Source organism: Vipera berus, assembly GCF_964194415.1.
Source record: "Vipera berus genome assembly, chromosome: 3".
In the NCBI taxonomy this organism is placed as follows: Eukaryota; Metazoa; Chordata; class Lepidosauria; order Squamata; family Viperidae; genus Vipera; species Vipera berus.
This window is the reverse complement of record NC_138204.1, coordinates 87,855,657-87,869,668: the sequence shown is the minus strand read 5'-3', so window position 1 is coordinate 87,869,668 and position 14,012 is coordinate 87,855,657. Positions and strand designations below refer to the sequence as shown.

Here is a 14,012-nt window from a genome sequence, read left to right as displayed (position 1 = left end):
AGGTGTTGTTCGTCAGCTAGGTGTTTTGTTCTGGAGATGAGTGTCTTGGCTACGGAGTTGATCTGTGCTGGGTGGTGGTGTGAGAGTGCGTTCAGATAGTGGTTTGTGTGTGTTTTTTTATGGTAAATAGTGTGTCCTAGGGAGCCGTTGGATTTCTTGTAGACTAAGACATCAAGGAAGGGAAGTTGATTGTTAGCTTCTGTTTCCATGGTGAATTGTATTTTGGGGTGTAGGCTATTGAGGTGTGTGAGGAAGTCATGCAGTTTTTCTTTGCCGTGTGGCCAGATTACGAAGGTGTCGTCTACGTATCTGAGCCAGAGTTTGGGTTTGTGGTTGGATTTTTCTAGAGCGAGGGTTTCAAAGTGTTCCATGTAGAGGTTTGCGATGACAGGTGAAAGGGGTGATCCCATGGGTGCTCCTTCCATTTGTTTGTATCTTTGTCCATTGTAGATGAAGTATGTGTTTGATAGGCAGTGGTTGGTCAGATCTAGCTGCAACATCAGCCACTTTAAACCCCTCCAAACCACACAATAAGCAAACTGACACCCACTATAAAAACATGGCACCACCACAAACATGGAGCCGAACAAAAGCAGCACAACTCACCAGTTCAGGTCTAAGGCTGGCAGCTGAGACCAGCCCATCCACTCAAAACACACCCCCACCCAATCAGAACACAGCCCCCATTCAAAACACACCCCCACCCAATCAGAACACAGCTAACCCCCCACCCAATCAGAGCACACCTCCACCCACAGAACACACCATCTCTGGCAGTTTAAAAAAGAGGAACAAACAGCCACTACCACACACTTCTCCCAGATGAACGAAGCTGAAGCCACCAGCCTGAGGATGACGGATGAGATTTTGTCGAAACGTTGCTCTTATACCTTCAATTCTATGTGGGAAAAAACCCGAATGACCAAAGATCTACATACAAACACCCGCGAAAACCTCAGAAAACAATTATATATCTATATCTATATCTATATCTATCTATATCTATATCTATATCTATATCTATATCTATATCTATATCTATATCTATATCTATATCTATATCTATCTATCTATCTATCTATCTATCTACTGTATCTATCTATCTATCTATCTATCTATCTATCTATCTATCTATCTATCTATCTATCTATCTATCTATCTATCTACTACCTTGATTTACCTATAAAAGTAACAAAGGTGGGATAAATATCAAATAAATAAATAAATGGAATATCTTATTTTACAGCCAATTAATTTCAATCAGTTATTAATTTAATTAACCAAATGCATTCTTGTGCAAATTTTTATTGATTTTAACTAAATCAGAAAAAGAAAAAAAATGGAAGTAAATGCAAAGATGCATACATTATCAAAAAAGTACACAAGGACATAAAATAATTGAAAAAAAAATACAATAGAACAATACAGATATGGGGTATAATATGTTGTAACAACAATAAACAAGTTACAATACAAAGTTTATGTCTATTGTGCTTTTTTAACCTGCTGTACTTTTTATACGCAAGTCCCATGTTTCTTTATATTTATCCATACAGAGTCTTACATCTATAGGCAATTGCTCAAGGGTAGAAAGTGTAATCAGATCTTCAATCCACTGAATAAATGAGACCCTACATTTATCTTTCCCATGTTGCAGTATCAGTCTTTTGGCTATAATAAGGTCACTGAGAATCTATTTATATTGTCCAGTTGTCAAATTGCATGTTCCAGGGTATGTAATTCAAGATAATATTATTCTCTGAAAAATTTAGCTTTTTGTTGTGCAGTCAATTTATGTAATCCACTGCTTTCTCCCAAACAATAGGGCACTGAAAAACCATGTGTTTTAAAGAAGCATTGTTATTGCGTATCCAACAAAATGCTTTTTATACAAATATAATGGAATCCAATACATTCTAAATATTATTTGTGGCTGTATAAGTTGTAGTTTAAGGTTCATTGACTCTCTAGGGATAGAAGTTAAAACACATTTCCATTGTCTAGGCAATATAGGAGCTCTTAATTCTTTATTCCAGTCATTTCTTTACAGAAATAAATTCTTTTGTCCTGGCTCTGCTTTTCCTTTGACACTATTTGCATTGTCTTCAACTCTTACGGCTCTGAAAGTATTGTAATTGCACAATTTGGATGAAGATAAGGAATAGAGTTTAGCTAACAGCTAAGCTACTAACAGTTCCTGAATATCTTGATTGCCTTAAGAATAAAAAAAGTAATTTGGGGTGTGTGGTGAGATTGTACATTGCAGGTAGTCTTTGACTTATGACCATAATGGAACCCACAATTTTGATTGTAAGTAGTGATGGTCATAAAGAGGGCCACCATATATGACCGTGCCTGATTTTATGACCTTTTTGAAAGTGGTCATGAAGTGAATACTGCAGTCATAAAGTAAGCACTGTGGTTGTTAAGCTAATCCATTGTTCTCTGTGAGGCGTTTTTATCTGAAAACTGGAAATAGATGCTGGTTTACAGCCAAAACATAATAAATTGCAGTAATATACCCACACGATGCTGCCAATGGCTGTAAATGTGGACCGATAGCCGAACACCCAAAATGTGTGTGAAGGGAGAGCCTGGATGAAAGAACTAAAGCTTGTTAGAACCAGTTTGGTTCTAGAAAGGCTAGAAAGTGGGAGGCTGTGAATTCAAGCCCCACCTTTGCCATGAAAGCCACCTGGGTGACTTTGGGCCAGTCAGTCTCTCTCAGAAGTATTTTAAAGTGAAATCAGATGGCTTGGAAGGCAGAAAAGCTGATGAAATATTCCATGTATATAGCCAATAGGTCTCATACTATATCAGGGGTCCTCAATTCTTTTGGCTCCAAAGAGCGGTTTCATGGAAGATAATTTTTCCATGCACTGTGCGGGAGGGGGAGAGGAAGAGCACATAACCTAGATCCCACACATGAATAGTTTTGCTTGCCCGCTGCGCACTTTGAGCTGTGTGGCCCAGTTCCTAACAGGCCACAGACCGGTAATATTTTGTGGGTCAGGAATTGGGGACCCCCACATTACATTATACGTTACATTATATTATATGCTACATCATGTCATACCAGTTTGCCCTAGTGCAGTGATGGCGAACCTTTTAGAGACCAAGTGCACAAATACTCCCCCCCACACAGCCCCTATTCTGCCCCCCACCCCCACTCCACCACAGCCCACCCACAGGGCCACCCACTACCTCCACGGCCCACCACAGCAGGTCACCCAGGCGGCCCTGCGGTGCCATGGTGGCCATACCCTCCTCCCGTGCCCCGCAGCATCATCTGTGTGCGATGGGACACGAGGGTGGAGTTTTGTCCCTACTGCCCGGCTGCCATGTGATTGGCTGCGCTGCTTGGTGCAGGCCGCACCCGGGAGTGACTCTTCTCTGGAGGGGGCTGCTGGTGAGCAGGGGCTGCGGGGGGGAGACAGGACTGGGGTGATGGCACACGTACCCACAAAGAGGGCTCTGAGTGTCACCTCTGGCACGCATGCCTGTTCTGAACCAGCCTGCTACCGGCCTTGCAATAAGGCAAACCCCTGTTCAAACAGTAGAGACTGGAGAGCGTCTGAGGCTGAAAAGCGTCTGCCAAGATTTATTACTCAAACAACAGAACAAGAAACACAAACACTGGAACTTGAATCCTCAAACGGAAGGGTTGCTTTCAGCAACCAGCCCTTCCCCAAACACTCCTTTTATTTAGAGTTCAGGGCGTGGCCTCCCTGTGCCTCCTCCCGAGGAGTCCCACAGCCTTTCTCTGTTTGTTCCTGCTCGACTGCCTCCTGCGTCGGGCGTCCTTGAACAGGGCCAGCTGTGGGTCATCATCCTCCGCACTATCGGGCTCACGCAGCTGAGAAGAGGGCCCCGGCTGGGGGCTCTGCGAAGCCTCCAAGCCATCATCAGCCAGTTCGTCTTCCACACCCTCCTCCTCCCCCTCATCTGAGTCATCCGAGACATCTGAGCCGGCTGCCGGACCCACAGGCTGGCCCTGAGTCACAACAATGCCATAGGTTCACCACCACTGTCCTAGTGTTTAAGGCACGAGACTGGAAGCCAGGAGACTGTGAGTTCTCGTCTGTCTTAGCCATGAAGGTCAGCTGAGTGACTTTGGGCCAATCTTTCTCTCTCAGCCCAACTCACCTCACAGGGTGGTTATTATGGGGAAAATAGGAGGAGGAAGGAGTATTAGGTATGTTCACCACCTTTAGTTGTATAGGAAAAAACGATTGGATTAAAAATTTCCTATAAATAGATATATTATGCTGGTTGATTAGAACCATGGCTGAAGCAACGCTGGCCAGATTACAGAAAACACAACAAAAGTCGGAATAAGAAGAAAAAGGCTGGCTCAGTACATGGGCAGAGGATGTCAACAATGCAAGGAAAGTGACAGAATAGATTGTCAACAACAAACCTGTCTCAGATTATTGCAAGGAGCTGATAACAAGGAATGTCAACAAGAAGGAACCGTTTTGGAATGTTGTAAAAGAGAATGACAAAAACAATAATAAAGACAGTGTTTGCTCTCACATCAAAAAGGGAAATTTGTTATAATGAAAGGCTTCTCTCAGACAATAGCAAAGGCAGATTTCTTACAACAAAAGACAAAGCTTCTCATAACAAACGATCCTTCTCAGGCTGCCAACAGGAAAATTTATATATAGTCAGAAGATAAACTCTTAAGAATTCATCAGACCATCAGAGCAAAAAGTCCATGCATGTGTACTTGTGCATAAGCTCATCTTGTACTGTACATCTGACCTCATACCTGCTTTGCATTAGCTACCCAAAAGTGTAGTGATGCAAGTACTGAATGGGTGAAGGGGTGAAGGAAAAGGAACTAGGATTTATAATTATGATTATTGTGCTTATGATAAAGCTTTATGGAAGCTATAAAGCATGACCAACCTATCTTTATAACAGCGATCTAAGTTAAGTCTCTGTATGTTGGGAAGGAGGTGTGATGGCTTAGTTAGTGGTTAACGAAGCTGAGCCTGGGTTTGAGACTCAAGCACTGTGCAACATAGTGAGTTCCCGTTACTTGTCCCAGCTCCTGTCCACTTAACAGTTCAAAAACATGTAAATGCAAGTAGACAAATAGGTACTACTTTGGAAGTGGGGGAATCAAGCAAATGCCTAGTTTGGAATCCTTGTGCAGCCACAAAAAGCATATGCTTGACTGGTCTCAGGATCCATGAAGCCTTATCTGGTTGTTCCCAGGGCAAGATGAGCAGTCTGGGGAGATTCTTAATAATTTAAGTGGAGGACAATAAAGTTGCTTGCTTTAGCTATTTATGAGTGGCTCTGGTTGCCTGCACCTGATATTCTATGCTTTAATGTTTAGAAATAAAAGGTATATAAAAGGGGAATGATTGAAGTTGCATTTGGATCGCTCAATACCTCCTTTATTGATCCGGCATCACATATTTAATCAGTGTCTTTCTGGGGAAAAAATAAAATAATATAAGCTACCTCTGGAAGGAACAGCATTACTTCCACAGGGAAAAACGTGATTCCCAGACATTTTCTGGGCAAGACTGGAAATACTGTTTTTCACCGTTAATCTTTTGTGCCCAATTCCCTGTTACAGACACATCAAATACTGACACAAGTAAAAATGGTCCTGTAATCAACATGTAAGTTTCTTTGAAGTATTAGTAAGGTTTACTATCAAAGACTTTAAAAATATCCACTTGTGGAAATTTTAACTGATTACCCTGAAATAGCAGTACTAATCTTAATTATAGCAGGATTGAAAGATATTTTCTTTGAAGGGAATGATTAAGTAATGAGATTCATATTGCAAATAAAGTTACCACTGAATAAGCTTACCATATGTTCTCTAAAATTATCTTCAGCAGCAAATGAGAAGTCTCGATTAATTTTTTAGAGTTTGCAGTAACAGGAAGTTAATGTGACAAGCACTCATTTGATTAAAATGGATGCCTGTGGGTAGCTCTTTAAAACAATATTCTAAAACTTTTCTAGTAGAATTTTAATTCTTAAGTCCAGAATTGCACTTACAACAGCAATATAATGAGTAAATTACCCCATTGTGTATTAATAGTAAAATTTGATGCAAGGCTACTCAGGAGACATTGCAATAAGGTTTATTCCCAAATATAAATATATATAAGAGAGAAACATAAATTATTAATACTATATGAGGTATGACTTATGACAACTTAATGGTAGGAACAACATTCCTTTAGTTTTAAAAATACTAATTGTATTTTACTGTTCACAAATCATTGTGCTTTTTCATTTTCTCCTGTAAAACACCCAAATATAAAAGATTAATATCTGTATTTTAAAAATACATTATATTTACCAACGCTTTTTTAATAAGGGAACTATCCTCAGTGACATTCTTCTGGCTTTTGATATATTAAAAAAAATGCAAGTCTTTTTGGACTGTTTTGCTCAGTAATAAAAATATGGATTTAAGGTGGATAAAAAGTAAATTCTTTGAATTGATCCTGACTTATAATCACTATATGTGCATGTTTATGTAGTTTTCTTGGTAACAATACAAAAATGGTTTGCCCTTATATGCTCTAGTCCCATTTAATTCTAAATCACCTAATTCCTCGTGAATTCACATTTAAGTATTAAACACATCCCATTATACTCTGTTTAGCTTTTATTCTAAGATTACAACATCCAATTAAGCAATACAGGTAGTTGACACCTTAAAACTGTAATTGAGCCAGGCAATTATAGTCATGTTGTGATGGTCATAAAGCGGGTCATTACATGACACAAACCATTTTTTACAGTCTTTTTTGTGGTAATCATTAAACAAACCACAGCGGTTGCTAAGTGAACCCATTGTTTGCTATGGGATGTTTTTTACCAGAAATTGGAAGTAAATGCTAGTTCTCGCAAAAATGTCATAAATTATGGTCACAAGACCGTGTTTACAAACAACTGTAAATACTGGAAGGTTGCTGGGCATCCTCCTGGATTCACGGCTCAGTTTGGAAGATCATATAGGAGCCGTGACCAGGGGGGCTTTTGCCCAGGTTTGCCTGGTGCGCCAGTTGCGGCCCTATCTGGACCGGGATGCCCTACGTACAGTCACTCATGCGCTCGTGACCTCCCGGTTAGACTACTGCAATGCTCTCTACATGGGGCTGCCCTTGAGGACCACTCGGAGGCTTCAGCTGATGCAGAATGCAGCCGCGCGAGTAGTAATGGGAGTGTCCCAATACTCTCATGTAACACCTCTTCTCCGCGAGCTGCATTGGCTTCCAGTTGCCCTCCGGGTGAGATTCAAGGTGCTAGTGATGACCTATAAAGCCCTAAATGGCATGGGTCCGGATTACCTTAGGGAGCACCTGCTACCAGCATCAGCTTCCCATTGTCCTGTGCGTGCCCACAGGGAGGGCCTCCTTAGGGTTCTGCCGGTCAGAGATTGCCGGCGGGTGATTCCCAGGGGGAGGGCGTTCTCTGTGAGTGCGCCCGCCCTTTGGAACGAACTGCCAATGGAGCTTCGGACTGCCCCCGACCTTCGCTCATTTTGCCGGGACTTAAAAACCTGGTTGTTCGAACTGTCTGGCCTGGACTGAGGGATTTTAAATTTTAAAGTATTTTAATTAAATTATATTAAATTATATTAAATTAATTTTAAAAATTTAATTTTATTGTTATTATGAATTGTGGGCTTGTACTAATTTAATTCCATTTTATTCTCTTTTTGTACTGTTTTAACTGCCCTGAGTCCTTCGGGAATAGGGCAGTATATAAATTCAACTAATAAATAATAAATAAATAAATAAATAAATAAATAAATAAATAAATAAAATGCGATCACATGACTGGGGGATTTGGTGTCAGAACTTCAAAAAAGGGTCATGTCCCTTTTGGTCGTTAAGCAATGGCATACCCGTAATAAACAAAATTCTGGAAATATGGATAGAATATGCCATTTTCTTCTGGATAATATCGTGTGATGACATCAAAATCCCATGCAATGGTTTTAATAGTCCACAGGAATGTCCCCATTTCATGTTTTCTGAAAAAAACATATGGAGAGTGAATATTTGGGGGTGACACGACCCTCATTTTTCTGTGAAAATGGTTGAAAGGAAAATATCTCTTTCTGTATATTATGGCGGGGGAAAACAACCCTTGCATTATAGCATTTTGTGAGCCAGGCACATAGCATTCTAACAGGCCAGCAAATTGAACTGCTAAGAACTATTATTATTATTATTATTATTATTATTATTATTATTATTATTATTATTATTTCAATGGAAAGGGATTTTGACTTACTAATAATTCAGTATGAAGATCAAGAATAGATATTCATCTCAAATTTAAATATTCAACATTTTCACAAGCTGGCGACTACAAGAAAATGCATTACATTTAGATGGGATTTAATCTTTGACATGAAACTGATATTTGCATAGGGTGACAAATATCAAACTGACATTATGCTGCCTCATTTGATGACTTCCAAATGTCATAGTGCAGGAACTTACGCACAGGGACCTCAGTATTTTTAGATAGTGTCAGTTTAAAAGACATTTACATTGACTGGGTATAAAAAATATTGAAATATATTTTTAAAAGAAAAACAAAAACCCAAAGGGCAGAAAGGAAAAGCAGGAATGCAACAGTAGAAAAGTTTGTCGTGAAAGCTTCAATTCTTTTTTATACAGAAGACTTTTACTGCTTGTGTTTTCTGTTGGTTTACAAACATAACTCTACTTACTTCTGGATTGTTCGTCTGACACAGAAAGAACTTTTGTTATCTTTACCTTCTCCCTGTCCAAGTACTGTAGTCCATATTGATGTATCACTCTTACTCTGATGAATCACACCTTAAACAGGATTTCAGTGCTCCAGTTCCTGCATATTTTTATTTATATATCTATGCAACACCGCCATCCTGTTCCATTTGAGTAATTGTAATTTTACAGTGTTATGTGCCAATTGTGACTCTCATTTCACCAAGTTTCAGTGGCGCATTTGTGGGGATGCTGCAACTGTTGTAAATACATACCAGTTGCCTGAATTTTGATCGTGTGACCATGGCGATGCTGGGAAAGTCACATGTGCAAGGACTGTAAGTCACATTTTTTCAGTGCCATTGTAATTTTAAAGGGTCACTAGCTGAATGGTTGTAAATTGAGGACTACCTCTTCATACATTTCTTTCAGAATGAAAGAAAAGGAATAATTTGGTTTGAGATGTGTTTGAATATTAGTAGCTCCGGTTGGTAGTTGGCTGTTGGTTTGATATCCGAGCTTGGCAATTTGGCCACAAACATTTCGTCTCCATTCGGAGGGACATCTTCAGTGTGCCTTGAATTGTGCTCGTCTGTCAGAGCACTGGCCTTTAAACTGGTGTGGGTGTGATTTGTCCGGATGTTTCTGAGTCATGGTCTGGTTTTGGGCTGTTTGATTGGCTGGTTGTTGCTGCTGGGCCATAGTCCTTAGTGTTTTAAGTATTGTCTGTGTGATGCAAATGGCGTTTGTTCGTTTGGTTACCTCTGAGTCATGGTCTGGTTTCGGGTTGTTTCTCTGGTTGGCTGTTGTTGTCGGGACGTGGCCTGGTTTCTTGTGGGGGCTTGTGATTTTTGCTGTGTGGTAGGGTGCCTGTTTGTTCGTTTTAAATGCTTCCTTCGAGATCGTGGTTGAAGTAGTTCTTCGCTCAGTGGTTGGTAGATTGGGTTGATGTCAATGTGTCTGTCTATTGATTTACTGGTGGAGAACCAGCCTTCAAGGAATTCTCTTTCTCTCCTTGATTTTGCTTGAGTTGCAACTGTGGTACCAGATAGATCAAAATTGTGTCCATCTGAGTCTTTGTGGATGGACATGAGGGACAGTGGTTTGTGTCTTTTGATAGCCAAGGAGTGTTTGTGCAGTCTGGTAGATAGCTTTCTCCCTATTTGGCCCACATAGTTCTTTTCACAATTGCTGCACTGGATTCAGTGTAAGGCACCTGATCTTTGGTTTGTTTCTGTCTGCTTCTTTAGTTTTTAACAGGGTCCGTCTGAGAGTTGAGGCTGGTTTGTGGGTTACTACGAGATCATGTTGGCGTCATAGTCTTGCTGTCATCTCTGAAACATTCTGTACGTAGGGAATTGTGATTCGTCTGGTCGTTGTTGTTCCTGTTGTAGTTTTTGTGTTGCTTTGGGTGTTCATACTGTTTGTGTGTAGGGATCTCCGGATGAAGGTTCGTGGGTATCCGTTTCTCTCGAAGACTTTGCATTAATGTTTTTGTTCTGGTGATCTGGCTTCCGTGGTGTTGCAATGGGATTCCGCACTTCTAATTTGGCTTTTGTGGTCTCTGGGCAACCTCGTTGATGAGTTCTACATTTGTGAAAATATCTTTCAAGCCCAATCTTTGTAACAGTCCTGCCTGAATTATTCAAGATGAAGGATGCGAAAGATGAGAACATCTTTATGATCATTTCCAATAACTGGTAATTTAACAACAACATAACAAATTGTTCAAGGATTCTTATACAGTTTTAAATGTAAAAAAAGGCAGTGATTGTTAATGTATCAACTTGTTTCACTCAGAGCAGGGGTCAGCAACCTGAAACAATGAAAGAGCCACTCGGAACCGGTTCCCTCACAAAAGGAAAAACTGGGAGCTGCAAAAAATGTGTGTGCATGCGCGTACATGCGCACATGTGCAGAACAGGGTTTGACTGAAGAGTGGAGACAAGGCGAGATATGCACCTACCCTGCATATTTGAATTGATTGGTTGAACTTTTTTAGTCCCACTTTTTTTTGGACTGCACATGGCAGAGGACTGGGAGCCGCAGGAGACAGCTGAAAGAGCCGCATGTGGCTCCAGAGCCGCGGGTTGCAGACCTGTGACTCAGAGTGTTAATATTGTACTGTTCTAGCATATTTCAAGATACCACGTATGACTATTTATTTTTATCTTGCCTTTATTATTTTTACAAATAACTCAAGGTGAAAAACATACCTAATCCTCCTTCTTCCTCCTACTTTTTCCCACAACAGCCCTGCGAGTTGGATTGGGGAGAGAGAGAGAGAGAGAGAGGGAGGGAGGGAGGGAGGGAGGGAGGGAGAGAGAGAGAGAGAGAGAGAGAGAGACTTTATGCAGGGAATTATTTAGTTGATGCATTACTACTGCTAAGTTTGTAAAGCCGCCCTGAGTCTTCGGAGAAGGGCGGGATATAAATGGAATTAAAATAAATAAATAAAATAAAACACTTCATGAACATTATCCTTTTAATTTCCCTTCTCCTCCCCAAAACTGGTAGCTCTAGGTTCAGCCTGCTTCTTCTCCTCTTCATCCAACAGAATGAGGCTAGTTTTCTGCAACAGCCCTGTGAGGTAGGTCTGGAACAGGGAAAGCCAGGTTTTAAAGAAAGATCACCTACTTTGCATAGCTGAAACCTGAACATATCTCATGTTCCTATCCTATTATTCTAAGTACTGTTCCAGCCTCCCCTCCCCCAAAGATAGGTAGGATTACAATGTCCATAATCCAGCTGCATTGGACATTGGAAATGATGAATGTTATGGAATGTTGTCCAACACCTCTCATGGACCTCATTAGGAGTTGCTGAAATAAATAATACAGATAGTCCTCAACTTATGACAATTGAGCCCAACATTTTTGTTGTTAAGTGAGAATGAGGATGCTGCAATGGTCCTAAGTGTGACAAACAGTCATGAGTCACTTTTTCAGTACCGTTGTAATTTTGAATAGTCAATTAATGAACTGTTGTTAAGTTGAGGACTCCCTGTACTGTTACTGATGCACTAAAGCAGTGTTTCTCAAACTTTGCAATTTTTTTACTTATTCGTTTATAGACAAGTAACTCAAAATGGAAAACACACATAATGCTCCTTTCTCCTCCTATTTTCTGTACAACAACTCTGTGAGCTGGGTTGGGTTAAAATTAGAATCAGAAAAGAGCTGGAAGGGACCTTGGAGGTCTTCTAGTCCAGCCCCCTGCTCAAAGAGCTGGAAGGGACCTTGGAGGTCTTCTAGTCCAGCCCCCTGCTCAAACAGAAGTTCCTATATACCATTTCAGACAAGTGACTGTTCAGTCTCTTCTTAAAAAACCTCTAGTGATGAAGCAAGTGACAGGCTAAAGATCACGCAGCCCACTTTCATGGCTAAGGCAGAAGTTGAAATTAGTCTCCCACTCTCTATTCCGGTTCCAGCTGCTAGACAAAACTTGAGACTTCTGTAAAACATATAATCCACATTCGTCTCATCTCTTCCGTGTGGACATTAGCAGTGGGGATTAACGTGCTCCATTTGCAATCTGCGGTTGTTTTGCAACGCGGGACTCGATCCTCCCCCCGCAGACATTTGAAAAAGCCTCTCCCGTTCCGGCTGCCGAGCACTGAGGTAGCGCATCGCCCCCTGGTGGGAGATATGCTTTATTGTCCCTCCACTCTGGGTTTTCTGCGGGCGGAAGTGGAAGCGCTGCTCTCCCTTGTGGCTCGGAGAAGGCGCTTGCTGGCCATGTCGGCGTTAGCTTTGGAGGAGCTGTCTGCCATTGCTGCTATTTACTGTGGGCGAGAGGAATGCGAAGTGCTAGAAGTGTCAGGTGATTGCTTTGCCATGGCGGCCTCTGGCTATTTCGTCGCCGCCCTTTACCAGGATCCTAATCGTGGCATGGCAAACCTCTGCTTTTGTCTCGCGGAAAAAGAACAGGGGCTCCCCTAAAACAAGGCTCCCCATCAGGGGCTCCCAGATATTGTGGCTGGTGATATTCCTGCCCCATCCTCCCCACAAGAGCCCTATCAGTAGCGGCATCCAAGCTTTGCACTTTCAAATATAGTTTGTTTGTTTTTATTCCCAAACTTGCTCCCCGTTTCTCCCTATCATTGGCATGTAATTCTTTATATGGTAGGTTATTTGAATCCCCCTGAAGAACCAATGATTTGAAGCTGATGAAGCTGATGAACCTGACTCTCGCCCATTTCGAAAGGAAAGAGTAGTTTAAATTATATAGGTTCAGTAGAAACTCTAGGACAGGGGTAGGCAACCTCGGCTCTTTTATGACTCATGGACTTCAACTCCCAGAATTCCTGAGTCAGCTATGCTGACTCGGGAATTCTGGGAGTTGAAGTCCATGAGTCATAAAAGAGCCGAGGTTGCCTAACCCTGCTCTAGGACATATGCTGTTACATTGCTCCTAATATGAGGACTCTAGTCTAGACAGACCCTTACATACTCTGGTTTGAAGAAATTCCCAGATAGAGAGTGTGATTTCCATTTAATGAGGCTACTTAATGGTGCTATTTAATGGTGCTGTTGTCAGACAAGGACAAGAAAATAACCTTCAAGTCTCCCAATTCTCATCGGTACCATTACTTAGGACTGGAACTTCTTATAATAGTATGTTATTTGGATTTATTTGAGTAGCTATGCTCTTAATTATTTTTAGACTCTGTTATACTCTGTTTTTCTCTTACGCATAAACATACCTAGAAAGATATCATACTAGTTTTATTCAATATTTTGTTTGTACTTGTCATTAGGGCTGTAAAAATTGAATTGATTTATATAAAAGAGGGTCACAATCTCCCTGTGGATAGCAGGATTGCCTTCTGGGGTAGAAGGAATAAGATTTCTAAAAGTAGTAAAGCTGTTGCTTTGCTTTTACACCCTCCTTCTAGTCAATGGCTTTTTAAAATTGGAATTGTTGGTGCTACAGTTTGACACTGATGGATTTGCAGTGTCGTCGAGCATAGGACACCCCCTTGGAAAGACAGTGTGTGTGATCAACTATGATAGTCCTTATTTAGTGACTACAGTTGGGATCAGCAACCGTCAAGCAAAGCAGTCTCTAACTAAAACCGTGACTATAGTTATGATCTTACTTCTGCTTTCTATACAGACTTGTGAGGACTGGTCGCAGAGTTACTTTTTCATCACGGTCGTAACTGCAAACAGTTGCTAGACAAGGTGATCAATAAACGAGGACTACTTGAATTCTGTTTATAAAATATTTTTGGTGGTGGTGCTGTTAGAGTTAGAATGTAAG

General features: G+C 41.0%; 1 protein-coding gene across 3 annotated transcripts in view; it reads left to right on the top strand.

The window, feature by feature from the left end:
* Positions 1 to 12,469: 12,469 nt before the first annotated feature.
* RWDD3 (RWD domain containing 3) overlaps positions 12,470 to 14,012 on the top strand; it is a 31,663-nt gene continuing 30,120 nt past the window's right edge. For 2 of the 3 annotated variants that reach the window (XM_081323684.1, XM_081323683.1), the window contains exon 1: positions 12,470 to 12,569. In XM_081323684.1, coding sequence (XP_081179810.1) covers positions 12,485 to 12,569 — 85 coding nt within the window. In that variant the 5' untranslated portion in view covers positions 12,470 to 12,484. The remainder of the gene's footprint in view (positions 12,570 to 14,012) is intronic. The other variant, XM_081323685.1, reaches the window with a different exon arrangement.